This window comes from Simochromis diagramma, unplaced genomic scaffold, assembly GCF_900408965.1.
Source record: "Simochromis diagramma unplaced genomic scaffold, fSimDia1.1 OVJJ01000205.1, whole genome shotgun sequence".
Taxonomy (NCBI): domain Eukaryota; kingdom Metazoa; phylum Chordata; class Actinopteri; order Cichliformes; family Cichlidae; genus Simochromis; species Simochromis diagramma.
In genome coordinates, this window is record NW_024386782.1 from 14,697,023 (window position 1) to 14,724,284 (window position 27,262).

General features: G+C 40.0%; 1 protein-coding gene across 4 annotated transcripts; it reads left to right on the forward strand.

Moving 5' to 3' along the window:
* The first annotated feature begins 4,070 nt into the window (after positions 1-4,070).
* crtc1a (CREB regulated transcription coactivator 1a) lies at positions 4,071-26,639 on the forward strand. 4 transcript variants are annotated; one of them, XM_040022095.1, is made up of 15 exons: positions 4,071-4,279; positions 7,345-7,461; positions 8,930-9,055; positions 10,418-10,479; positions 10,894-10,988; positions 11,822-11,907; positions 11,993-12,033; positions 12,503-12,693; positions 12,839-12,984; positions 13,113-13,205; positions 15,942-16,037; positions 17,463-17,567; positions 20,145-20,228; positions 20,345-20,522; positions 21,295-21,500. In XM_040022095.1, the coding sequence occupies exons 1-15, from the start codon at positions 4,154-4,156 to the stop codon at positions 21,498-21,500; spliced, it is 1,752 nt and encodes a 583-aa protein (XP_039878029.1). In that variant the 5' UTR covers positions 4,071-4,153. The 4 variants fall into 4 exon arrangements, with proteins under 4 accessions (XP_039878029.1, XP_039878028.1, XP_039878031.1 ...); XM_040022094.1 differs by having other exon boundaries at positions 4,075-4,279; positions 15,939-16,037; positions 21,295-26,639; XM_040022097.1 differs by lacking the exon at positions 17,463-17,567 and having other exon boundaries at positions 4,076-4,279; positions 21,295-26,639.
* The last annotated feature ends 623 nt before the right edge of the window (positions 26,640-27,262 follow it).

The window sequence follows — 27,262 nt, forward strand, 5'->3', positions numbered from 1 at the left end:
AACTGTGGCTAACTGTGTTATTTAAAGGTAGCATGAACATCCTCTGCAGGTTAGTGCAGGTTAAACAGGTTGATTTGCTGCACTGTGATGGGTTTAACGTGTGTGTGACTTGTGCACACTGGGTGTCTAGGAAAAAGTTACCACTGACAGTATCCAGTCAGTGGTAGAGGATGGAAGTCAGCCAGGGAAACTCTACAAAGAGCAGCAGGTCAGCTGGACACAGCATGTAGATTAAGGAAATCTGAGCTGTGCTTCTTTTCCCACGCTGAGTCATTAAACTGATTTTTCGGCTTTCTTTACCTGCTGAGTCTCACTTTAACCCCTGACTGTACCAATGTTCCTGTTTAGAAGCAAAGAAAATAGAGCTAGTTTTAAATTTTACTTCTTTTCCCCAGATTTTGTTTTTCTAATTAATTGATTCAGGCTAAGTTTTTATTCCCATCTTCTGATAGTATTTTATTATTACATTATTACAGCACAAGGTTCAGTTAGCTTTGCAGAATAAATAAATGAAAAATGTGGTAGAAAAAGAGCTACTTTCTTACTTCACAGCCTGTCATTTTTCATTTTTAGTTGAGTGAAGAATTTGAATCAGTACTTAAAGTGGTCTTGAGCAATAGTTCTTGGGGTTTTCAGGAAGTTTTTTTAAAAGTTTTTCTCTGGTAATTGGTTGCATTTTCAGGTCAGTACTATTTTTGGAGATCCTTATTACGCCATTTAGCAGTGACCTATGAATCATTCAAGCACAAAAAGCCATCTAACTGAAGGGATGAACCAGTGTTGCGTCTACACATAACAGCCAACAAAACAAGGAACCGCTTTTAAATTGAATATTTGGACAATTTGTTAAAAGCAGCCTGTTACAAAAACATTTTTTCTAATTTCTTTTGTTGAATCTATGAAAAATATTGAATATAACACAGTTTGATAAATATAAAATAATATTTTGCTCCAACAAGGTGATTCCTAAAACACTATTAGCCAAAAACAGCATATCTCAACACGGTGTGTAGTGCTTCCTTAAAAAATTTGAGGAAACTGGGCGAGAGGAGGACGAAAGAAAAAGTAGCAGGAATTTAAAAGGACAAAACAAAAATATCTACAGCAGATAAGCAGTATCTGAAAGTCATGACCTTAAGAAGTAGTAAAAAAAAATTAAAAAAAAATCCAACAATGACCTGACACAGGACCTGATAGATACAGCTGGTCCTTGGCAGTCCAGTCCAGTTGATCCATCTGTTCATTAAAGTCTCATCAAAAAGGGCAACTGTCAAGAAGCCATTCTTAAGGAAGGGAAACAGAAAGAAAAGGCTGAGGTCTGCCAAATTTTACAACACCTGAGCTGACAATCAGAGTCAACAGGTCTGATCAATTAATTCAAATGTAACAGGTTTGGTTGAAATCATCAACAGGATAGAAGCACAACAGTGTCTACAGCCATCTGTAAAACATGGTGGAGCCCCTGTCATGGTTTGGGGCTGAATTTCAGTCAATGTTGTTGTGGATCTTGCCAAAATGGTTGGAAATATGAAGGAAAAAAATTGCCATCAAATTTTGATGTACCATACAATACCGTCTGGGAAAATTCTGAATGGCAATGATTTCATTTTTCAGCACAACAATCATCCCAAACCCAGTCATTGCAGTAAAAGCATATCTGAATAGAAAAACACACAGTGCAACACTATCAGTCATGGGCCGGCCTCTTCAGAACCCGGACCTCAAGTTTATCAAAAGTGTGTGGGATCATCTTGACAGAAACAGGTATTGTGGCATTGGCATTGTAACTGTGCATCTACTAGATGGACTGAGTTCAGATATAGAATATTGTTATAGTCAAAGGTTTAATCCATTTGTCCACCAAGGCCCAGTCATGAACTAGTGACCCAACCAGACTGTTCATGCGGATCACCTTGTGTTACCTGGCACATGCCTTCATATGTTTTATATGGTGTTAAAAGATTAAAAAGGTTTTTGGAGGTGTTTCGGAGGCAGATTTGGTACCATTTAAAAGGCTTGGCATACCTGAAAAAAAAGAAGACCTTTCTTATTTTATTGATAATTAATATTTGCCATCTTAGTACACTCTGCTGGAGCAGCATGCATGCTTCAGGACAGGTCTAACTACATTAAAGGAGCAAAGCACAAAAGACAGAATAATGTTACTTATCAAAGACTATGGGGTTCACCAAACTCTCTATCATTTATATCTGTTACCATCTCATCAGCGTTTTGTGAACAACACGGAGCCAGAGTGTGAAATTTGGTGTAGATGTTTAAATGACTTTCAGACTTTGAGCTCGGCCGATAAAGTGAAGTGAAATGTTCTTTCAGCTGTGCACTAAAGCTGAGATGTCGCTGCATGCTGGGCTGTTATTGTCACCGCAGCATGTTTGCATTAGATAAACATTAACAATATCTGACAAAGGACAGCTGGATACAGAAATCCTCCACATGCATTTCCCCCCGTTTTAAAAGGGAATTACATACAGGCTCAACTTAAAGCCTCTTGCCCCTTGGAGGCTTATTGAACAATAAAAATAAATAAATAATAATAATCCTATTCTCCACCTGCCCTGGAGTCACTTCTTTTCCTATGTTACCATGGTTACAATACAACCAAATTACACTCAACTTAATGGCAGGTGAAACAGCTCCACTGTGTCTTTAGTGTCTGAGAACAAGAAACAATAATTAGGTGCGTTTATCCTTAAAACAAAACAAATGCTCCAGATGTTTTGTGTTTCGTGCGAACTTCAATCTGCAAGTAAGCTATTTTTACTGCACTCCACACGGAGTCATAAATTAAAATCAGAGGGGTTTTTTGGAGGGGGGGGGGGGGGTTGTTAGGGGGGATGAAGCAGTGCAGGTGAAATAAAAAATCCCAATGCAGCCAAAAAACAGGTACGGACACGCAAAGACCTTTTCTTTTTCTCTTTCCCCTGCAGACGGATTCGTTTGTCATCGATGGCACAAATACCACATTTGTTTTTCACAAAAAGCTCGTTTGTCTTCAGCGAGTGTGTAGTCCATACAGCTTTTGTATCTGCTCAGTGGGAAAACTAGGAGGAGAGAGACACTCCCAGGGGGATTCAGAGACTTCTACATTCTCACTCAAGGCTCAAGTCATGAACACTAAGGCCAAACCAAACTGCAAATTCTCTCTCCACAAATGTAATGTGGAGAGAGAATGTAATGTAATGACATAATAATAATAATAATAATAATATTATTATTATTATTATTATTATTATTAATTCTGTAGATTACACTGTCCTCAGAAATATAAAGGGACACGCACACAATGATGTCTTCTTAAATAGTGTATTTTTGCGGGGGTTCCGCAGTCCAGATGTGCGGTGCGCCTCCACAACACCCCCGCGCAGCGACGTGACCACGCAAAGCCTACCTAGGGAGAAGCGTCAAGTTTGCCGCTCTCTTCCCCGAGTACACCGGAAACCAGCAGATTTCATAATAAAAGATGTGTAAACCGTTTGGTTTTAATCAAGTAAAAGTAAATGTTTGTTCGGTTATCTGCCTGCACGGCTTAACAGATAATGTAATAAAAACACGGTGGCCGGAAGTTGATTTTAGGCTCACATGCCGTCCCTTTCTTGCCTCGGCAGGTTAGTAACGACGGTTTTAGGGTCTTTGAAGCTTTTAACACTGAAAATGGCTGCATTTGATTTAGGTAGTCCCAGATCCCGGTGCGGACGTCATTCCCCACACACTAACATGTTTAATAAGTATCAGCAGGATCACGCAGCGCTTTATTAGCACACTGGAGAGGCTTCATGGGAACCTGCACATGTGGCCTTCCTGTAATAAGTCACACACTGGCTCCTGTTGTTTTAGTTAGAGTCAGTCCACAGACTGTTTTAGCTGTAGACTATAGGTATCACCTGTGGTCAGTAAATTCAAATATGGGAAGCCCACTTGGCCTGCACGACACTGTAAAAACCTTTTAAAAAATAAGTTTAAAGACTTTTCATTCAGGATGAAGGGAAAGCAGGTAAACGTTGCCTTTTTTTTTTTTGAGTATTCTGTTTTTACGCTCTGCGTTGTGTCCGCCTCTCTAACCGGAAGCTGTGCGTCCTCCCTCCGTCTTACTTGACGCTGACCATTGAAGGAAAACGGAGCAGAAGAGCGAAACATGGCGACTTCGAACAATCCGCGGAAATTCAGCGAGAAAATCGCTTTACATAACCAGAAGCAGGCGGAGGAGACGGCGGCGTTTGAAGAAGTGATGAAAGACCTGAGCATAACCCGAGCAGCGAGGGTAACGACACCGGTTCTTGCCTTTTCCTTCCCTCCCTCCTGTCTGCGCTCCGTTTGTTTTCAGCGAGCTGTCAAATAGGCATTTGTAGCGCCGCGGCTGCACGCAGAACAGGTAAACAATAACAAACGACGCTTCCTGCCAGCTGTGGCCGATTTTCTCCTGTCGGTGGACGGCCAGCTGAGCCGACACGATGTGTCGGTCCTCAAATGTAGATGCGTACTGCGGGGACCATCTTTCCTAAAAGTTATTGGCTACAATTTTTGTCCCACGCAAGTGTAAAGCAAAGGGGCGTGCATCCGTGTTTGACAGCGCGCGTCCAGCACCGCGATTTTCCCTTCATCTCGTGGGCTTAGATACGAAGCGATTAACCTAAAGCATATGATATGATCCATGAACGTAGAGATTGACATAAAAAAAGAATTAGAAAATCGTGGTGCATATAGGGATATATGTTAAGGTGTGTTTGTGTGCCTATAAACCGCGGTGAACTTGTCTGACGGGTCCTCAGGCCTGTGTGCACTGCAACATGAGTGACATTTACTGCAAAGATGAAGGCCAGCAGATTATGTGGAATTTAAGCCACATACAGCACAGGCCTCCAGAATAAATCCTATGGAGGCAGGGCTTCAGTGGAAACCGCTACTGAGTGGAAATATGATGGACTTAACATCATTGCAAGCATCAACCACTATCCTATCTAAGCTGTTTCTCTGAATCTGTGTGTTTGTGTGTCTGCTAAGAAGACGATAAAGAGCAACTTAAAGGTCTTTCTAGAATCAGAAAAACAGAAGTATCATGTAACAGTAGATATCGTGGATGCTGGTTCACTGTCACACATCAATGGCAGACTGCAGTGCAAAACTTCTAAACATGTGCATTGCTTTAAAAAAATATTATTAGAAATACGCGCTCACCCGACACTTTGTTAGGTACACCTCACTAGTGATGGATTGGCCCATTAAGAAGTGCCTTAAATCCTCTGTGTGATTTTTTTTTTTTTAACTGCAGTTTCCTGTTCTTAGCTGACAGGACTGGCACCTAGTGTGGTCTTCTGCTGCTGTAGCCTATCTGCTTCAAGATTCAAAGATATTGTGCATTCAGAGATGCTTCTTCTTCTTCTGCATGCTTTGGCTTTAATGAACTTTTTTTTCGGGGTTATTGTATCTTCCTATCAGCTAGAACCAGTCGCGCCTTTCTCCACTGACCTTTGACATCAACAAAGCGTTTTCACCCAGAAAACTGCCGCTCACTGGATGTTTTCTCTTTTTCAGACCATTCTCTATGAACCCTAGAGGTGTTTAGAAAATCCCAGTTTCTGAAATACTGAAATACCAGCTCACTTGGTCCTGACAACCATACTACATTCAAAATCTCTTAAATAACCTTTCTTCTCCATTTGGTTTGAACTTAAACATCTTGACTTGACAGGTCTACATGCATAAATGCACTGAGTTGCTGCATTGTGACTGGCTGATTAGATATTTGCATAAACAAGCAGTTGAGGAGGTGTATCTTAAAGAAATGGCCAGTGAGAGCACAGACAAAAATCGCTTGGTATAAACTGAATATATACCAATCAAGTACATTTCATTTGAACAGGTAACTTAAATGTAACATTTTACATTGCACTTATGCAACATAGTTACATGGAACATGTACATGTAACCAAATAACCAAAAATCATCAGTTTGGGAATACATGTTAAGAAAAATGGCCTCCCTATGCTTTACCTTTAAACACGTCCTTATCTGGAAACTAATAGAACAAGTTGCATCAGAGTTATGACTTTATTATTATAGGTCCATATTTGTAGACGATATGTCTCGACAGGTTGGTCCCCTTTGAGTGGTCTGTGGCCTTGTGTTTTTTTTTTTTTTTATCTAGATTTCATTAAGTATGCAATCAGTCGTTTGTGTGTTTTTGGCTGTCAGTAAAATTATGCAAAAACCTCCAAGCTGACTATAATTAAAACCCAATGGAGAGGTGGAGTATGAGCAAACCCATTAAACAGAGCGAAGCTGGATCGCTTTCTTCAAAACTGCGAGATGGGGCAGTGAAACTGGTGAAAGGATGCACTTTTCCAGTCATTAATGGAAAGACAAACATTAGGTAGCTCTTGTTTGAGCCAGAGTTAGACATGCTGGAAGGATGCCTCGGGTTTAGAGTTTCACCCTTTCACACTGTTGCCTCCCTTTATGCTCAACTCTCACTCTGATTTTTCTTTTGTGCTTTTCTCCGTACACGGCTTCTTGTGATTAAAGTGACCCAGACTTCCTATTCTGTTGTTACAGTATCTAATCCGTTGCATCAGAGACTGCGTTTGTGTAGCTAAAGAAATATACTTTGAGGTTGGAGGCTTATCAAAATACACCACTGATGCAGGCATAGTAATTGTTATTATTAGATTTTCTGCCATGCCAACAGTAAGCAGTGGGCTTGCATGAGACAATTTAATTGACTGGTCATGGGTTCTCTGATTGGACATGGAAAAGGAGGCTGTTTTGAAATAAACACTGGAGTGACAGTTTGGAGGGTTTTCTTTTGAAATGAAGACAGGCACATTCAGTGATACTGAATTATATCTATACTGCTTTTCTTGCACCTTGGCATTCATATAATCTATTCACATTAAATAAAAAAGAAACCGTTAAATTTGACACTAAATTAGAAGTAAACGTTAGAGCTTGCAACAAAATTTGTCACTAAATTAAACAGCTTTTAGTTTCCATCACTTCGATCTTCCTTTCCTTTACTGCTAAAATCAGCAAATCTCACTTGTAGCACTTCAAAAACTTTAAGAAAAATCTGCAAACAGTCCTTTAATGTAAATGAAACAGTCATGCAACTTAAAAAGAAAATGTTCTAGCAGAACATCATATTCAGCTCTCGTTATTAACAAAATCACGTCCTGGTCTTTGGTTTTTAGGCGTGTGGGGTGTTAATAGCTAATTTATTACATCGCTGTAACTGGAGCTTGGACTTCATGCGAGCGAGAAACCCTTTTACTTCTTTTCTAAATTTCCCATAAATGCCTGCTGATTTAGCTGATGTTGTTCTGTTTGCAGTTGCAGTTGCAGAAGACCAAGTATTTGCAGCTGGGGCAGAACCGTGGGCAGTACTATGGAGGATCCTTGCCAAACGTCAATCAGATTGGAAACAGCACGATCGACGTGCCTTTTCAGGTACAGGATTGCTTATCTTTCCTTTGCCTTTCACATTTACAACTAAAATATACCTGGTGTAGGTCAATTCAATCTGTGGTCTTAACTGCAAAAATATATTGTGTGATATAAATAAATAAATACCCCCATTTTTTCCCAATCTCTATGGGTAAGTAATATCCTGCAGTATTGACTGGTCGCTTTTTTTAGACATCCTGAGGTTCTTTTTCCCTGGACTAAATATTCTTCTACAGGAAGTCACATACTTTGTGTAAGTCACTTATGTAAGCAGTATATGAACAAAAATAATACTTTATTTAGAGGCAGTGTAAGTATCCAAGGCCACAGCCTACATTAGGTTTGTATACGGTTGTAGCGTGGCTCGGTGCAGGCTCTGTCCAATAAACACTGTGTACACAGTCCTGCAATAACTTTGAAGTTTATATGTTGCTGCCGCAGCGTAATAAGAACGTTCTTGAAGCCACGTCTGTCACACCAAATTTGAATTGTGTGTTTTATGTGCAGGGAGCCACAGCTTCATGCTGGGCTTCAGTGCACTCGGCAACAACGTGAACAGAAGCAGAAGTTTTTTTATTGCTTTAAATTGTTTTCAGGAGCAGCTTCAAAGGTGGCAGGAAAGGATTTGCATTAATTGTCGACAGAAACATAAAAGAAATGTCAGTCTTCAGTGAAAGCCTTAAAACTGATATTGCACAATAATGAATGTTAGAAATTGAAGGGAAAAAGGGTCAGGAGGTTGTGTGTAATTTGTTCTGAATAATAGGTTTCATTTTATTTGGGGAAATAAAAAAATAAAAAATCATTGCGTTCAGTGCTATCTGCAACGCGACTGCTGCGTTGCTTAGTGTGTCAGTCTGTGTATATGAGAAAGAAGAGCTTCTCCATGTTTCATTCTCTCAGCCAGCGCTGGAAACAGTCTCTTGCTTGAAAGGCACTGAAGCTGCACAGCAAGACAGAAAACATCTGTCATGTGGGCTAAAAAGCCCTTGTCCTTGAAATTTCCACGGAATAGCTTCAGACAAATGGAACAAGATACCAACCTTAAAAAAAAAAGGAAAATGTAATGCAGTTTCGTAGTTTTAATTTTCTTTGCCAATGAAATGACAACCCTCAAAAAAACAACAAACAAACAAGTTGAAGAACACGCGTAGAACATAATGCACACATTTCAGATTTTCTTTTTCCAGTCTTCCGCCATCCTTTTCACCCCGGACCACTTTACCTTTCATTCCTGTGCTACATGCTCATAGGAAGTGTTTATTCTCTGCTGGCCAAGAGCAGTGTAACTGAGGTAAAGTGCTGACTACTGTGGCTGCCGCAGTGCTTTTTGTAGATTAATGACCTCAAAAACTCTCTTGTTATTGTTACACATTCAGCTCTAATACTGCAGGCCGGTGAGGAGCTGAAAAGTAATGTTTGCAATTTGCCCAGTTCATTACGCATTTTTTCCCTTGTCTTTATTTGTCAGAATTCAGGGCTTGACATGAACAGGTCGACGCGACACCACGGATTGGTGGAAAGAGTCTACCGCGATCGGAACCGCATCACATCGCCCCACCGGAAACCCCTGTCTGTTGACAAACACGGACGACAGATATCCTTTTATGCTGCCTGTTGGGTGAAGTGTTGTTTAATGTTGGTTTTTATCTGGTTTCTGAGCTTCAGTTTAAATCAGAGTGCTTGGTCAAAACTTCACTCGGTCAAATTTTTCTTTAGGAGCAGTAGAGTGGCATTTCTGCAGATTATTAGGAATTTACACAGATGTTATCCTACCAATGCATGCCCCGTGCTACAGTATTTGTTTTGGCCTGTTCATGCTGTTGGAAGCCTGATATACTTAATCACACTGAGAAAAAACAAACAAACATGTTTATATCCTAAAAATGGGTCAGTTTAATCCATTCCTAGGTGCTTACTAGGCATGAATATTTCAGCTTTTTGTGGATTCAAATGAGAAGTAGCTTTGAAATGAAAAACGATAGGGATGTCTCATAAACTGCTGTAGGTGCACGAAGCCTAAAAACAGGTCATTTTAGCCTGTCGCTAGGTGGTTGCGGGGCAACATGATGCCATCATAATGTGTCATGCATAATTTAGCTTTTGCGAATACAAATTAAATGTTACTGTTGTGAAATACAAACGATACAGTGCTTTTATAAGGTGCATAAGTGCAAAAAAATGGATCATTTCAAACTGTTGCTAGGTGGTTGCTAGGCAATGCGATGATGCCGCGGTATCTGATATAGATAAGAACCTTCCGGGGCCTAAGATGAACTTGTGTGCACAGGTTTGGTTGCTCATCTTCTAATGCTCTCGGAGGAGTTGATGGACAAAGAAACCAACGCACAGACAGACAGAGATCTCATGTATTATGATAAATATTCAGTGGGAGGAGTTTGGCGGGGAATAACATGGTGTCAACAGCTGAACATTAGCATCGTGGAGATGTTAATAAACCATAGTCTGCACACACCCACACAGTTCTGAGAACAGGACTAATCACACAGTATAAGTGAAACCACCTGCGGGCTCTCATCATTCTCCAGCAGAAGTCAATGCAAATCTTTAAACTGTATTATTGTTTTTTAAAGCTTAATATATGCATAAAATATACATTTGTGTTTAAATGCTCCTTCATGGTAGCATTATTGGAAAATACACAGTGCAGAACAAGCAATTATTAACACCTTTTCATTAATAATGCTGTTGTATTCAGCCAGCTTTTGAAGCGGAAGTGCTTCTTGATTTCAGATTTTTAGATCTTAATCAAACTGTTTGTGGGCATTTTTGTAAAAGACTTCGGCCTGTAGGTAATGAAAGTGTACCCTGTATTGTAGAAGATCACCAAGCACAGTGCTTTTTTTATTTATTTATTTTTTGAATTCACAGAAGAGAGTACACTGATTCTGCCAAGGCTTTCATTCTCCAGCTGTTATTTCTTAACCTGCGATGTCACATTGACAGCTGTCCATATGGCTCAGTATATCTCTCGCCGCCACCTGATACTAGTTGGAGGAGGTAAGACGGTCTCTGATAATGACACAATGTCTCGGCATGGCCTTCTTGCAACTAAATGCATTTTTCTTTTCACCTGTCATGAAGAAACGTGTTCAGATAATAACGCAAGACACATTCAGAGTGGAAAGACCCAAGAGGCTAACACTCTGACTGTGAAATCCTTCTGCATTGTCACATATTTAATGACTTTCACAGTTTTCTGCCATTGAGAAAAATTATTGAAATGTTTATATTTACACTTCAAACTATTTCAGTGTCCTTATTCTAGTGTTAAACATTTAAAAATAACTGACTGCTGCATGTAATGTTGTTGTCGCGCAGTGCTGTAGTTGCCCACTATGTACTTTTTTGTGCTATTTGGGTAGATTTTGTCTATAGATCGCCTTATGTGAGTTTAAAATTCTTGTGCTGCAGGACAAACTCTGACTCAGCACTGCATCAGAGCACACTAATTCCTGCCCAGCAGGCCTCCTTCACTGGAGGATCACAGGAGCTGCAGCCAAAACGAGGTACACAAGATTTCGAAGATGTTCTCGTCATGTAGTGTGAGAGACATGTTCATTAGTGTGGTGTGTGTCAGCTCACTTCATACAGACACCCTGCATGAGCTCTGCCTTGAATTAGTCTATTTGTGCTTTTTAAATTAGTGTTTTTTTGCATTATCTGCAGAATTCAGTGTTATTTGTTTTTTTGTTTTTTTTTGTGATCCTGTTTAGTTTTTGTGGTATTTTGTTGCTTTCTCCTGACGACTCAGTGGAAGCGCCCTCCAGTGTATGATGAAAGGGTTTGAATGCGGCTTTGAAGGCAAGAGGAGGAAAATTGATTGCTGTGCAGATGGTGCGCATTCAAGTACCATGTGAATTTCGCTCCTAATGGCCATGTGAGGGGAATTATGTCAATTTTAGAAGCACTTTGGTTGAATTTGTATGTATCATCTTGGAGAAGTGCTTGTGCTTTTACCCATTATTTGCATTCAGAATTCTTTTTTCTTTTACTAATGTCACACTTCTTGTCTACTTTCTTTTTTTGTTTTTGTTTTTCCTCTTTTTAAAGGAACCTTTTTCTTCCCACTGTCATCAAGTGCTTACTCAAAGGGAATTGCTGGGTACCTTGTCATCATTTTGTACCTTACAATGCAATAGTGCTTGGATATATATAAATTTATGTATATATATGTTGTAACTTGATGCTACATACATTAACGACTGCACTTACTCACTTGATCTGATTAAATGAAGGCAGTTATTATGAGCTTCAACAGGCAGGACATCTGTAGATCCAAGAGATTGAGGAGATTTATTTTTTAATTTCGCCATCTCTCTCTCTCGCTCTCTCTCCCCAGTCCTCCTACTCACTGTACCGGGGTCTGAAGCAATTAAACAAGAGGTGGATGAAGATGGACAGAAACATAACTGGGACAGCAAAAAAGTAAATCTTCACACAAAATGTTTTTCACTTGAGTATCTCACTGGTCTTCCTGATACACTAGTTGTCTTTTTTTCTCCCACTTTAGAACATTTCAAGATCCAAGCCCTGCAAAGTTCCTGGAATCCAGTGAGTTTTAATGTCTTAGGTTGTCTAAGGATACCTTCCTCTATAGTCTGAGTAACACAATGAAATTATGTTTCAGTGTAAATATTTTTGGGGGGCACTTTGGTCTCACTGTTACGATATAGTGTTTAAATCCAGAAAGGAAGCTTCGGCTAGGTACGTGTGTACACAAATCCGATGAATGGGTGTGAATAAAGCGTAGTTTTGAACTGAAAGCATCTGACTGTAGTTCAACATTTTCATTTTGACTCGCTCAACTGCCAAAGGAATGAGAGTGTGGAGCCAAAAGATTTGCAAAAATACCCTGGGCCAAATGCATGAAGTCCAAATATCTCTGGACTTGTTTGCCTCGGGAGACATTTCCAAGTAATCTGAATAAGCTATTGGTGTTGGCGGTTCTGCTATTTCATCACCGAGTATATCGAGCATGTCATCGCTGGAGAGTTTACGGCACCCATCTGTTTTTCTGCAGCATTTTCCCGTCTCCAGAACAGCAGCTGACCGCTTCGATGAAACCAGCAGCCCACAACACTGGCGGTTCTCTTCCCGATCTGACCAACATCCAGTTCCCTCCTCCGCTGCCCACCCCGCTCGACCACGACGACCCAGCTGCCGCCTCGTTCGGCTCCCAGAGCAGCACGCAGGCTCTGGGTAACACACAAGGTGGTAATAAGCACTCTCTGCTCTGTTCTCTCTGGACATATCTTAAAGTTATGTGCAGGATATGAAGGATCTTGGATTTCAGCATTTGCCACTTGTTTGGTGCCAAGTTGGGTCTTTAAGGAAACTGTTTTCTTGTGCTGGGTAGGAGTGAACACGTCTCAACCCACAGTAGCCATGGAAATCCAGGCCGGGCAGGATAATGTGATTCCTCTCATCCTGAACGCGGGAGACTCCCACCAGCACCAGAACCTGCAGCTCTCCCCAACAACTCCACCTCTCACTCTCTCCCAGGTACTCAAGAGGAAAGCGTTGTCCATTAATAGACATAGAAACAGTGTCATGATTTGTAGGCAGGCTACAAATACTGAAATGAATGCTTTTTGAGGTTTCTGTCATATAAAGTGCTGTGCTCCCAACAGGCAGCCATTAATGCCATGAACCTGGAGCAGCAGCTGTCCCAGTACGCCTTCTTCAGCCAGCAGCCATCGTCCCAGACACACCCAAACCAGCAAGTGAGTTTCTATCCAAAGCCACAGCTCAAAACATAATAAACTTCATCTCATTCATATGTACGAACATCCAGTTTTATATAGTATTATGACCACTTGCCAAAAAAAATCAATGAATGAGTCAACAGCAGTTGTTTAACTCGGACGTGTGGCTCCTTTTGTTTTCATTTACCCGTTTTAAACATCCAGAGGATCGCTGAGCGTTAGTCCATCTGCATATGAAGCAATTCGCTCACTGTCTGCCGCTTTACAGCTGACAGTTGGTCGCCCTGCCCTGTTGTTAGTTACTTCAAACAATCACCTCAGAGTTGAGAGTAGTTTAACTTGCTTTCTGCCCACCGCTAAAGCCAAATCACTGCTAGTCACTTCCTCTTAGAATGTCTATCACCTTAGGTCAGAGTTATTTGAAGCCGAAAAGATAAAGGGAAACTTTCAGCAACGTGCTCTCCTACACAACATGCTGCCAGTGCAGATGTTGCATATCGCTGCCCCCTCCCCCTGGCACTGACTCACTTTCTCTCTCACTCCCTCGCTTTTACCCTGTGGTTTGTGGACATCTTTTCATTTTCTCCGCAGTTTTGGTTGCATTTCCTCTCCGGTTTTCTCTTTTCTGCTGCAGCCGTTCCTTAAACTCTTCCTTATAAGGAATTATATTTCTTGGGTCCGCTATAGTAGCTGCAGTGGATTCACACTCGAATCACACTCTCGAACTTGTCATGTCATGTACAACATACAGAGAAGCGTCTGATCATGTTTGTTATTGGTAGTAGTAGAGAATGAGTCATTATCATCTGAAGTTAAGTCTAAATTTTGGAATTGATGAAATAATTTACTTAGTACCGTAAAAGTTATTCTGGGTCTTCCAGCCAATCCTGAGTCCTGAATTTTCAGTGGCTGTGGTATAGACCTCAGGAAGTTTCACTGGAAATTAGGATCGAGTCCATTCCTTTACAAACCTGTTGCTGTGTTTCAGTTTGTGACGCTGGCGTTGTGGTCTGCTTTCTATTTCATCAGTCTGTCAGCTCCCTAAGCCTCCAATCTCGGGATTATGTTTATTAATGCAAGTACAGCTAATCCCAATCTCCAAGTCTTTCCAACTTCTTCCAATATTTTTGGATTTATGAATGTTTTCATTCTTTTCATTCTAAGAATGTTCATACATATTATCTCTGTTTATCACATGAACGCTAAATCATTTGAAACTATAGCTTTATGTTAAATGTTACTGAACACGTGTCCTAACAAACTGTAATCATGAAGCCGTTCATGTTTAACTGAAATGAAAATGCATTTTTGTGTTCCACAGCCCATTAAAAAAAAAAAAGAATATTACAAAACTTTGATGTTAGCCAGACTTTAAGATCTCAGACTTAATGTTTATCTGCAGCTGCTGCTGCTTTTTAATTAGATTGATAGCATCCAGATTGTGAATGAGTGAGTAAGATGAAAAATGAGGGGAAAAATAGATAAACTGCATTTAATGACGATGATGCGTTTTGGCTCTCATGGGAACATTCGACTTACTTTGACTTACTTACGTTTACTCGTCTGTGATTCAGTCACCTCTCTATTGTTGAGATGTTTAATGAGATGGAATTAGAGAATAACCACACCAGAGTTATAGGAGCAGCAGTTCATAAATGAATTATTATAACCATATTTTTAAAATAAGGTTCCAAATAAATAATAAAACCTATGATGATTTCAGTTACCAGTTAGTTGGAAGAAAACTTCGCAAACCCTTTGATATTCCTGTCACGTCTGCTTTTATTTCATTTACTTTGATTACTTTTTGAGCAGATCTTCATTTTTGCCACAGTTGACTAAAAATAAAAACGCACCAACAACTGTGCTTTCCATGTCTTTATTCAACATACTGAGTTATTATCAGGGAGGCTGTAAAAAAAAAAAAAAAAAAGTGAATCCCTGCTAATTGCTTCTCCAAAAGCTGTTTGGATTCAGGTGTTCCAATTATGAAGATGAGACTAGAAGTGTGGGTTGTAGAGGTTGTGCTCAGTAAGAAAGCCATAGAGAGTTTTCTCTTGTGATAACTATGACTCAGTCACAAAAGCTTTCTCGCTGGGTTTTTGCACAAACCTCTTAAAAGCTACAGACACATTTCCAAGAATCTAGGCGTTCATCGGTCCACAATGAAATAAACAGAGGAGATAATGACGTGGGGCTATTGGGATCACAGCAAGTGCGAATACACGCGGTCCTGAAGAAGGTGCAAAGAACCCAAGGCCAACTGCAAAACACCTGCGGACAACTTGCTAAAATCTTTGTTCGTGTGTCTCAACTCCCAGAACAACAGATGAGACGCAAGTATAACATTTTGACAAAAAATACACAATGATTTACTTAGAGGGGTAAAAGTAAAACCATATCCCTGCTGCCTCGGGGTCTGGGACAAAAGACATTTTACAGGAGATTGTCAGTGCAGCAGTCCTTGTGCATAGTCAGGTCAGACTCTTCACCTTTAACTAGAAAGTTTATGTGTGTGTTTTTTTACATTTTGGCATGATCTGTGACAATAAAATTCAACAAAAACATATAAAACTCTAAAATCTAAACTCCTAAAAATGTCACATAAAAGGCAACTTGTAGCCTTTTATGTGATTTTTTATTTTATTTTTTTATGTGTTTTCATATCTGCCAAGATGTAATAAAATAAGATATGAATATAATGCGTGTGTGATAAGTTATCTATTTATGAGTCCACTGCTTATTTTCCAGCAGGCGGGTCTGGTCCAGCTGCCGTCCTCGGTGAACTCCTGCTCCCCGTCAGACAACCAGGCGTCCTCGCAAACCAACATGACCATCGACATGAACGCGGTGAGCAGTCTGTGTCTCGCTGATTTGTTGTAACAACAACCCAGCGATGACTGGTTCTCCTTGGCTGGTTCCCAGTTTTCCCGAAGAACTGTTTTCAGATGGTGTTAACGTGTTGGGCTCGGGGGTTTCGCGAACACACTGCCACGTCGAAGTAATCAGAACTGATCTCGTAGACGTTCAGCTGTGACGTGAAGTTGTCCAAGAGTGTGTTTTGTAACAGACGTTTTGCTTGGGGGGGAAAAAAACGACGTGAAAATAGGACTGTGTGTGACAGTGCAACTGTTCTTTCTTTGTTATTTTAACTATGATACAAAACCATAATTTTGCAGTCCCAGAATTTCTTTGTTTCTCTGCAGAGTTCAAGTCTCCCCCAAAAACCACTAAAGCAGAATGTAAAAAATGCACAAAGAGATTCACAAAACATCCGTGAATCTGAAAGCTTCTGTAAGGCGCTGTTTCTCCTTCAGATCTTGGCTCTCGCTGCTTCGCTCCACTGTTGCGATGGGAATGTGTTTGGATTACTGCAGAAATGAAGTGGCCTACATTCTCTTCATCTCCGTAAAAGACTGTGCGGCGTGAGGTCACGGAAAAAGCAGAGGAAGCTCGCTGGGATCTGGATCTTAGACTTGTATTCTTGTTATTAAACCGTTAATAAGGAAATGTTTTTATCATTTTACAGTCAAAGTAATGTCAAGGAAAACATGACCTTCTTTCATTTTCAGGCGAGTTCAAACAGGTCTACTCGACGCCACTGACCAGGTCACCGGTTTATAGCTCTATCCACAGACCTTGAACTCCTTTTTATCGCTCTCATCTCATGCTACCATTATTTTGGTAACTTATCTTTTAATAGTTTAGGAGTTTAAAGGTTTGAACGCCTCGTTGACTTGTAAATGATTAAACATTATCAGCCTCATTTGATAAATCTCAATTACTTGATGGCGTATCAGTTGCTTACTTGGAAGGTTTTATAGTACTTTTTAGATTTTTAAATTTTGTTAGACAGTATAAAAAACATCTGATGATAGGACAGAACAAGAGATAGCAGAGTGGGTTTTCCCTGGTCACTATTTTTAAAATATTCACTTGCTCAGGTTTAATTTCCAGCGATATTCTTACTAATTAATCCCCTGTAGTACTCAGTCTTTCACTTTTCTTTTCTTTTTTTCTACTACTCCACTGACGTGAGATCTACACATCACTCGTCACATATTGTGATCATACTAATTACATTTCAGCATTAGCTACAAGTATGCACAGGTTCAATATTCCTCTGATCGCCAGTCTCCTGCAAGAAAAACACCACAGACATGGTTAACCAAAGCTCCTTGTTCAATAGGAGAAGACTTACACACAACGAACGAGGGGGGGAAACAAAACGACGGCCTCCAGTGTGAATAACTCAAATGTATCCTCTTGTATCAGGCCTCGTCCCTTCAACAGTACCGCAGTAGGGTTGGATCCTCTGCCAATCAATCTCCAACCTCTCCCGTCTCCAATCAAGGCTTCTCACCCGGAGGCTCGCCTCAAGTAAGGGCGTATGGACTGAACGAGCTGCTGGCTCGCTTTGTATAAACATCACCGTCCCTTGCATCGTAGTGCTGTGGTTATCTCTGCTGAGTAGGACTCCGTGCAGCTTTTTCTTGTTGATACAGATCTGGGCAAAAAAAATGAAATAAAAATCGAGCCCTTCAGCAAGACCCATAACATCAAAACAAGCATTTTCCCCCCTTAAGTTAATTGTATTGTCATTATTTATGTATTTACATATGATTACTTTCTGTGTTTTATAAGCCAAAAAAGAATAATATCTATTAGTATCTAATAAGTAGATAAAACACAGTGCAGCCTCTATTAGTTGACATTTTAACGAGCAATAGCAGGAAATCCTGGGGTTTCTTTGAGTCTGAGTCTACCGACATGCACAGCGGCATCATTAACCTTATAAATCACTGATGTGTTTTCCATGCTTGACATAAGAGGAAGTGAAACCGCGCAGTGAAGGAAATACTCTGGGAGAAAGCTGTCTGTGTGTACTTAAAGTTAATAATATATACATAGAAAATGTGCATTAAAAAGTTTGTTCTATTCCTGATCTGAATGATCACATTAAGCGTTGACAAACTGTGAACCCTGAGCAGCTCTTGTTTTGCCCAGATCTGACCACCAGTCTCTTTAAGCAGTCTCTTAGTGTCATTGATGTGTTTTGTGATGTAGCCGTGTCCCTGACCTTCCTCCTCCTCTGCTGCTTTTTGTGGTATTTGCATCGCAACTCCACCGTTTCCCTCCCAGTCTTGCTTATTAGACTGTGAAGTGGAGTTTGTTTTGTTCTTTCCCATGTTTGTCAGATCTCTGTGTTTATTGTGGGTTTGCACCAGCATGGGGGGGGATGGGTGAGCATCAAGGGAGGTATTAATCCCCTTCGAAGGGTTTTTCAGGAAAAGCTGTGCAAACTGAACCTTGCTTGCAATGTAGTGCATTAAGATAAACTGAACACACCCAAGGTAAACATGGATTAGGGCTGTCAGTGATGTGCGTGAGACTTAGTAAAAGCATGTAAGATTTGCAAAAGGTAGTGCTGATAATCTTTTAATCGCTTATTGCTAAGTGTTCTTTCTTAAATATTGTCTTGAATTACACCTTTAAAAGTGCCATCTAGTAAGCCTTTACTGGTCCAAAGATTGAAGTTATAGTTTCTGACTTTTAAACGTGCCCTTGTGTGTTTGAGATGTGGAGAGAGAGAGGAACGTGGCGAGTGACAGAGTTGATTCATGCTGTGTGTGCATTTCTATATGTTTGCTTTCCCAACTCGGGTCTTTCCAGAGCTGAAGTGGCTCACTCGTAGTCCCGAGGTTATCCACGGGCCAAACCACAACCGACAGTCTGTGTTCTCTTGTTATCCTGCTCTGCCCCGTGGGGAGTTGTGCAGCGCACACAGATAATGTGGTTTAGAACTAGGTGGAGCACAGACTGAGAATATGATCCAATTACTTATACATTAAGAGGCCACAATGAAACGGGAGAATTCCTGCTGCTGATTCGATGAGGACATTCAAATGAGGAATTTCAAGAGAATTAGCTTGCGCTGGATGAGTCGGTGGAGGGGAGAATAAAGCCACAGAGGGGATTACATTTTCAGTGATTCCCTTAATTTTAACGCACATTACATCCTGTTTGGTTTGTCTTAATTAAAACGTGGAAGCCAGAAGGCAGGAGAGGAAGCTCCTTTTTCATGTAAGGCTTTCCTTTTGTTGTCCTTACGTAGACGATTTGGGGCGTTTGGCCGGTTTGCATTTCAGTGTATTATGTATACAGAGAGCTGTAAGATATCGGCAGCTGATATTGAAAGATTTTGCCTCGTGTGATTAATTAAGCCATTTATTTATTTATTTTATCATATAATATATTTATTTACATATCTGCAGATTACTACAACTGTTTTTTTCTTTTATTTTTTGCAGGTTTTAAATCGTTTTTGTGCAATTAAAATGAAAAGGTTTGTGCTGCAGTAATGTCACACAAATGTGCAAAACGTTATGGCAGATGCTCAAAGACTTGTGAAGGCCTCCTCATGAAAGAAAATCAGCTATAAGCATTTTATAGAGGCATATAAAAAAAAAATGCTAATTATTCTAAGCCTTTGTATCTGGTTGTTTAGACCCGAGGTGTCAAACATGCAGCCCACTTTGATCGTTAGTGGGTCAGACCAGTGAAACTACATGATAAATGTGTAAAATTCCAGTAAAACATCTGGTAGTTTATTGCCTAGACGGTGCTGTAATTCCGAGATTTTTTCTTTTTAAAACACAAAAGATAAAATAAATACGCTGATGGTGCATCATACACATAAAAACACTTAATGTGTTGGCATATGCAAACTGGGTGGGCATTTGTACATTAAAAACCTCACACATTTCCAGACGTTGTGACATGTTGCAGTGTTCTAGCTGCTTTGACTGTCTCGTTTTGTATATCCCGTGTTTTTTGTTTAATGTATTATGTCTGAAGCCTTGATGCAATACATATATATGCTCATATTGATGGTGCGCACTTGTAATTTTGACCTACATCTATAATAAACCGATCACTGCTTGTTTGTTGTTGCAGCACAACTCCATACTGGGCAGCGTGTTTGCAGACTTCTACGACCAGCAGCTGCCTTCCATTCAAGCCAGTGCGCTCTCACAGCAGGTACAGGCTCTGTCTGTGTCAGATAGAAACCAATCATCTTCGCATGTTTTTCCTGCATTTACCTTTCTCCTACTTCAGGGACTTGTTGCATTATTTCTTTCTTTTGGGATTGCCAGTTGGAGCAGTTCAACATGATGGAGACCCCCATCAGCTCTGACAGCCTGTACAACCAGAACTCCACCCTCAATTACTCCCAGGCTCTTATGATGGGTTTGACTGGCCACTGCAACCCTCAGGACTCGCAGCAGCTTGGATACAGTAGCCATGGCAACATCCCCAACATCATTCTCACAGGTGCTGTTTCGACACTTCACACGGCTTCTCAAGACATGCAGCAAGTGGCCTGTTAAGGCAGAGACCCAGACTCTAAAGTGTAGAACTGGTAGATCCAAGTGTGGAGGAATGCTTGTGATTCACATTTTCTTGTGGGTCTTGTGACAGTAACTGAACAGAAGAAGCTTCACAATGATTTGGTTGATTACTGGATTTGTATAATGGATGGAAGCAACAGCACTTTGTCATTCAGTCGTTGCATGCTGCCGCAACCCGACGTGTTGTTACATTTCTCACGAGTTGCACATCAAGGATTAAAAAGGTGGTTGCAGTTATGATGGAAGTTACGACGTAGATTTCCCACAGAAGTCTAAATCGGGCATAAATCACAGGATAAAAAAAATGAAAGTCCAACTTGATTATTTATGGTCTGAGCAGTATGAAAGTAGCGGGTTACCAAACTGTCATTCAATCACTAGAATGTTAGCTCTGACATTGTTAAATGCTGCAGAGACGTATAACACTTATCTGCATGTAGATTCAAAGATAACCATCCTCTTAAGGTTTGCCTTTATTAGTTTTTAAAAAATTAGCCCTCCTAATAATCAGCTTCACTTAGATATGTAATTATGATGCCAAGCTGTCCCCTTAAGTTGTTATCAAATCATAACCCACACTCCTCTGCATTCTTTTGTTTTCATTGAAGTTGTCTCTAATTTTAGCCTTCCTTCTCTCCCTTAGAAACCTCAGTGAGATGAATAGTATTTTTTTTTTTCTTGTTGTCTTTCCACAGTGAGTGGAGAGTCTCCACCCAGCCTGCCCAAGGACCTGTCTGGCTCCCTGCCCACAGATGTCAGCTTTGATGTGGACTCTCAGTTCCCGCTGGACGATCTGAAAATCGACCCGCTGACGCTGGATGGCCTGCACATGCTCAATGACCCGGACATGGTCCTCACCGATCCCGCCACCGAGGATGCATTTCGCCTTGACAGGCTGTAACAAAAATAGCGGGTGTAACAGGTGTGTGAACTCTGCTACCTAAAGCCGAGGGTCTCTGAGGAGAAGGTATCTAGAATCAGGCTGATCAAAGGCCTCATCTGGGCTGAGCATCAATTCCACACGAACCAACACAATCGACTCCCACAAATGAGCTCTTAAAATGTTTCTAAAGACTGCTGCCAGCTTCCCTTTAATGGTTCTCTCACTACCTTTTGTGATGGATCCAGTTGCGATTTAGATGATATACCCGTTTTTTATTCGAGGAAGCTTAATGAAAATTTGGGGGCATAAACAGCCCGGTCTCTAATTCTCCATCAATGACTGACTAAACTATGTCTGTAGAGCAAACCCGTAATAAATCACACTATAGCGATCGCACGGCTGTTAACATAGAGTAGCTTGATGACTCAGAGGAAACACCTGTTGAGCTTAACCTCCCTCTGTCCCAAGCTGTAATGGAAGCCCCGGTGAGGCGATGAGTCACCCTTTTGCAAGCTCATTTATTTTTAGGGAATGGTGAATTTTGATTTTTATCATAGTCAGTGGCGGTCATCAGTTTATGCATGAAATCACAAATCACTGTGCATACTTGTTTTGCCTTAATAGCGTCTACATTTTGGTTTTCATGCAAAGATGACTCTTATGTAGATGAGGAAGAAAGAGGGAAAAAAACAAAGAAGGATTTTAGGGATGGAGTAATTTTTTACAGGTGGTTTGGCCTACGTAATCCGCCGTTGTGTCGTCACTACCATATCATTTTTCAACTTCATTTATCGCACCTAAACGGATAAATGAGGAATACGAGCTAGATGTTTACAGGCTTTGTTTTATATTTTACATGTACAGAATGTGATTAGAGTTTGCGTAACGGTATCTATGCAAAACTACAGCGATCGATTTGGGACTGTAAAATGAAACACACACATCGAACCCTTATACGCAGGAAGGCAGCGTGCAGGATTCTTAGAGGACGCACGGCGACCGTGCCATGTTACTTTTGAAACTGTTTCCGTTCTTTCAGACTAGTGAGGTGTAGAGATGGTGGGGGGAAAAGGCACACTGAGCGTGGCACACAGGATTACTCCCAAAGATGTGACCTCAGCGTAGTTGAAATATCTATATATATATATGTATATTTTTCCAGACAATTGAACTGCCTCTATAATAGAACAGAATTGTTGATACAAAGAGAATGTATTTAGGTCACATCTGTACAACCATGTTGTTGCCATCCTGTCATCCTCATTGCCTCTCATAACTAGCCTTTATGTCCTTAAGGACACATATTGTTTCCCCAAAGCGGATATGACATCCTGCTTTAAGTTTACGTGTTGCTTTGCTCGTTTCCCTGGCACTACAGCGACTCTATGTATCCGTTTTCTCGTAGCGCTCGTGTTGTCCGTGCCCTTTATCGGTTCGTTCCGTATCGCTCTGGTCGCTCTCGTAGTCGTATGCTTTCGTGCTTTAAAAATCCACCGTGAAATCAGTGCGTGTTTCAGTAGATGGGTCCTTTGAGTTCATTCAGAAACGTGTCTCATTATTGCACTTTATGCATTTATTTAAAACACTGATTTCTCAGAGTGTATATACCAAACCCCCCGTCCCCACCTACCCTCGTGACTGTTATGTGCACTGGACCTGTCTGTCCTGTCTTTGATAAAACTTGCCTTCTTGTAAAAAAAAAAAAAGAAGAAGAAGACGAAGAAAAAAGAAAAGACAAATGAAAAAAGCAAATTGAATTATAGTTATTTTTGAAAACTTCTATAAAAAATCTATTGAAGAGAGCTGAGTTTTTACTCAGTCGGTGAGTATTTTGTTACTCTGTTACACATTTTTCTTTCCTAAATTTTTTGCACGCAGGTGTGTCTGTCGTGTCTCTGCAGCTCTGACTGCATCATGTCGGAATAAAGAAAACCAAACAATCCTCGAAGACGTTTGTAATAAATTATTAATTAGCAAAAAAAAAGAAAAAAAGAAAAACAAACCACGGTTCAAGTTACAAAAATAGTGCATTGGACATTTGCAGTAAGTGTTATTGTAATACTGTGCCAGATGGGATGAGTCAGTCCCTGAAAAGTATTTTGCAGAATTAATATTGCAGTTCAGTGCAGGTAGAATAAAATGTAAAATAGATATAGATTCATTCCCAGGACACTATTCGGCTGTTATGTTCCTGAAACATCGCGTCTGTCGATGTGTGTCGAGGAACCCTGTGCCAGCATATTTATTTTCATGCAACACAAAACTATGATTGAATCTTAAAATGAGATTTTTAAGCTTTTTCCTTTAAAAAAACAACAACAAAACTCTAATATTTCAGATGCATCATGTTTGTCAGTGATCATGCGTTCTAGTTATCACTGTGGGAAAGTGGGGTGGTTGTTTTTCTATTTTAATAATTTTGTGACTGCACGAATCTCCTTAAGTGTTTTCTCTTTATGGCTTGTTTTTTAACAATTTATTTTATTTTATTTTTAAGGGTTAGGTCGGTTTTGTTTGTCTAAGCAAGCGTGTTGTTTTTTCCCCCTTGTTCGCTAAACTCGTCTTTTGTCTCTCTTTGATTCTGCATCGTGTATAGGCTACGTGACTGCTAAGTGAAGCCTAAAAGCATCAGATATGTAGTAATCAGCCTTTCATGCACATGTAGAAGCCGTTGTTTGATACTGTGTTTTATACCGCAATATCCAGTATGCGCTTTTTTTCCCGTGGAACACCCACACAGTTTTGATTATGTCATGGTAAATCTATAGACTAGCTTTGTATATTGCTGTATGGTAGGAACAATGTTTTTTGTGCTTTATGTGATATGATGTCAAAGTAAGAAAATGCACTGAGAAATACTGTGCTGCAATATGTCATTGTGGCTCTATATTCTCTGCTGGACCTCCAGACTTTATAGTGAGCCTGACATCTTTTGTGGGTTCTTTATTTCCGTTTGTTTTTTGTTTTGTGTTTTTTTTTAAACACTTTTTGTGCTCATGTAGATAAGCGCTGACTGATGCGTCGCCTGTTACTGCCACCTTTTTAAGCAGTAACGTTCAGGTATCGCACCAGTGTTTACAGAGACAAGAGTTTACAGCAGAGCAACGTTTGTTTTCCTCTACCTTAAAATGTTTCAGCTGAGTTAAATACTGTATCTGGAAAAACAGACTACATGCATGTAGAACCACTTGCAGTGTAGATTAACTAAACAATTTTGTGGTTTAAACAGTGAATCAGTAAGGTTGAACAGTTATTTCAATATTATTATTTATTAATTCAGAGTTATCTGATATTTCGTTTGGACCTCGTCCATATGCATTTCAAGGCCCTTGAAGCACTTTTCATTTACTTGAAAAACTTTTATTCTGCAGGAATTCCACTTCCTGTTACATATTAGACTATTTAGATTCTTTTGGTCTTTACTTCAGAGCAGATTTGTCTACAGCACTGTATCTTTTTTCTCCTTCTTTTTAAAGTAAAATCAACAGTTGAACCAAAGGTTAAAAAAAAAAAAAAAAAAGATAGCCATAAGTAAGAGAAAAAATTTAAAACTTTTATAAAACATCCTCTTTTTTTCCTCAAATGATCCCATTATGGTTCAAATTATTTCATATTTACCTACAAAGTCATTGTTTAGGTTGGACACAATTACTGATTTCTACAACATGAATTAAAGGGGCACCTGTTATGCATCTCCTTCCAGTTATATTTGCTCTTAGAATGGGAGACACTAATAATAAACAAGACCACAGTAATTACTTTATCCAAAGCCTGTCCTAAATGCTTAGTTTTTTTCTACTCTTGGCTCTGTATGATGTCACTGAGAGTGGATCGTCTTAATATGCTCATCAAAGGCCCCAGTGGGATAGGCCTAGAGATTGTTTGGCAAGTGAAGTCACTATGAAATTGATTTCTAAAACGTGTCTGTGGGTCTTATACTTTATGTCACTCGGGCCACTTGGGTCCCAGTGACGCTACTTTCGTGAAGGCCCTTGCAGACGCCTGCATGCCTGCTTGGTTTTTTTTGTGACTTGTCCAAAGAGAATTTACAATACAATGCACCAACTACTAGGTCTGAACTCCACCCACCTTTCGTTCAAACCTTCTGTATGTTTAAGGGGAAAAAAAGCTAAAACAGCCTGTTGCATAAACAAAAGATGTCCTGAGAAGCTGCACCAGGGCCCTCTATAAGATACGTGGGGGTTATTCTGTACTGTGAATCCTGCACGTCTACTCTAGAAGAGTCAGCAGTTGTTTGTTTTTTTTAAAATTTGGTGCTGGAAATGAGCATAACAGGTCCCCTTTAAAGAAATGACTGCTATATCCTGTCCACTAGATGAGAAATCTATTTTCTGCATGATGCCGAATTTCAAAGTATCTTGACATATTGTATTTTGCTTTAAACTAACCATTTAGTTTTGCCTTTGTTTTATAAATTTGTGGTGAAATCGTATTTTGTAGTGAAAAAAAAAACACTGAGACATAACATGGACACGATGAGAAATAACACGAGTAAGAAAAATCACATACAAATACTGTACAGTCAGACTAATAGTGGCTCTGTGACACAAGCTGTTAAAACACAAACTGAATCAGGAAGATGAAACAGAGTCACGGTCATGTAAGGTCACTCAGTGGGTTGCCCACAGCTATGAATCCTGTGAGTGCATTTCGAGGACGGCCCAGTGCTGGTTCAAGACTCACACAATGGCAGCTAAAACGTTCTACAATGTATTTTAAGTTGAGTGAAACTATTCCACACACTGCAAATGCACTATGTTCCTGTTGCCGTGAAGAGGTGCACTATGTTTCTGTAGTGCACTCGCAGCAACAGGAAACATTATGCTCGTATAATATGCAAATCTAGCATTCTGCAGCAGAGCTTGGCGGGTCTGTACTTTTTCTTTTTGAGCTAACCCTTTAAAAGCAACTGGTCCAAACCTTGTTCTTCAAATTGTGCGTTTTCTATTTTAACTGTTAAAATTGGACCAAAATAATCCAAGTTGGCTGTAAATGTGAGCGACGTTATAGATTTGGGGCGGGGCTTTCCATTTAAAATGTACCTGATGTATTTTTCTCGTGTGAAGGCTTCTGTCTTTGTATCTTTGCATTATTATTTGTAAATGAGATGAAAATAAATATATCTGAATAAGCCAAGACACTTGATTTCTCGTATTGTGTTTTTTTCTCATTAGCTTGACTCCAAAAAGTACTAGAAAACAAAGACGTGCAGCAGTAGTTTCATGGTGTTTGCAGCCCCCATAACTGGCATAACTTAGACTTTCTCACCCACTCCAGGACTTCAGTTGCCCTGCCTCTCCCACTCTTTCCGCATCAACAGTTTTAATGAGTTTCTACTTTTTTTTTTATGTGGGATGGATACTAAAGCTAAGACTGCTGGTGAGAGGACAGTCTTTTCTATGACTTAAATGTGTTCTGGGCTTTGCGTGGATTGGATTATGCTGTGGTTGTCAAGAAATTAGTTTGAGATTAAATGTTTTAATTCTATTTGGTTACAACAGTTAACCCTAAATGTGTCTCTTCTTATTGTTGATTATCCTTAACTAAAACTAAAACTAGATCTGAAATAAAATGTTCATTAAAAATAAAAACTAAATACGGAGGAAATGCCCTTCCTATTTGTTTATTGGTTAAGCTTTGTTATCCTAACTTGCCTACAGTCTACAAGACTGAGTCAACTGCTGTGTAAAAGTGCATTTTTTTTAAAAATTATAATACTTATACTGATTCTTGTAAATTTTGCCTCTGGGACACGCCCT

What these genes read in the sequence shown, in the direction of transcription:
- crtc1a (XM_040022094.1), top strand. Translation starts at nt 4,154, where the DNA reads ATGGCGACTTCGAACAATCCGCGGAAATTCAGCGAGAAAATCGCTTTA. An exon ending in ATAACTGGGACAGCAAAAAA is followed by an intron (nt 11,908 to 11,992) that starts GTAAATCTTCAC and finishes CTCCCACTTTAG; the next exon opens with AACATTTCAAGATCCAAGCC. An exon ending in GGCTCTGGGTAACACACAAG is followed by an intron (nt 12,694 to 12,838) that starts GTGGTAATAAGC and finishes TGTGCTGGGTAG; the next exon opens with GAGTGAACACGTCTCAACCC.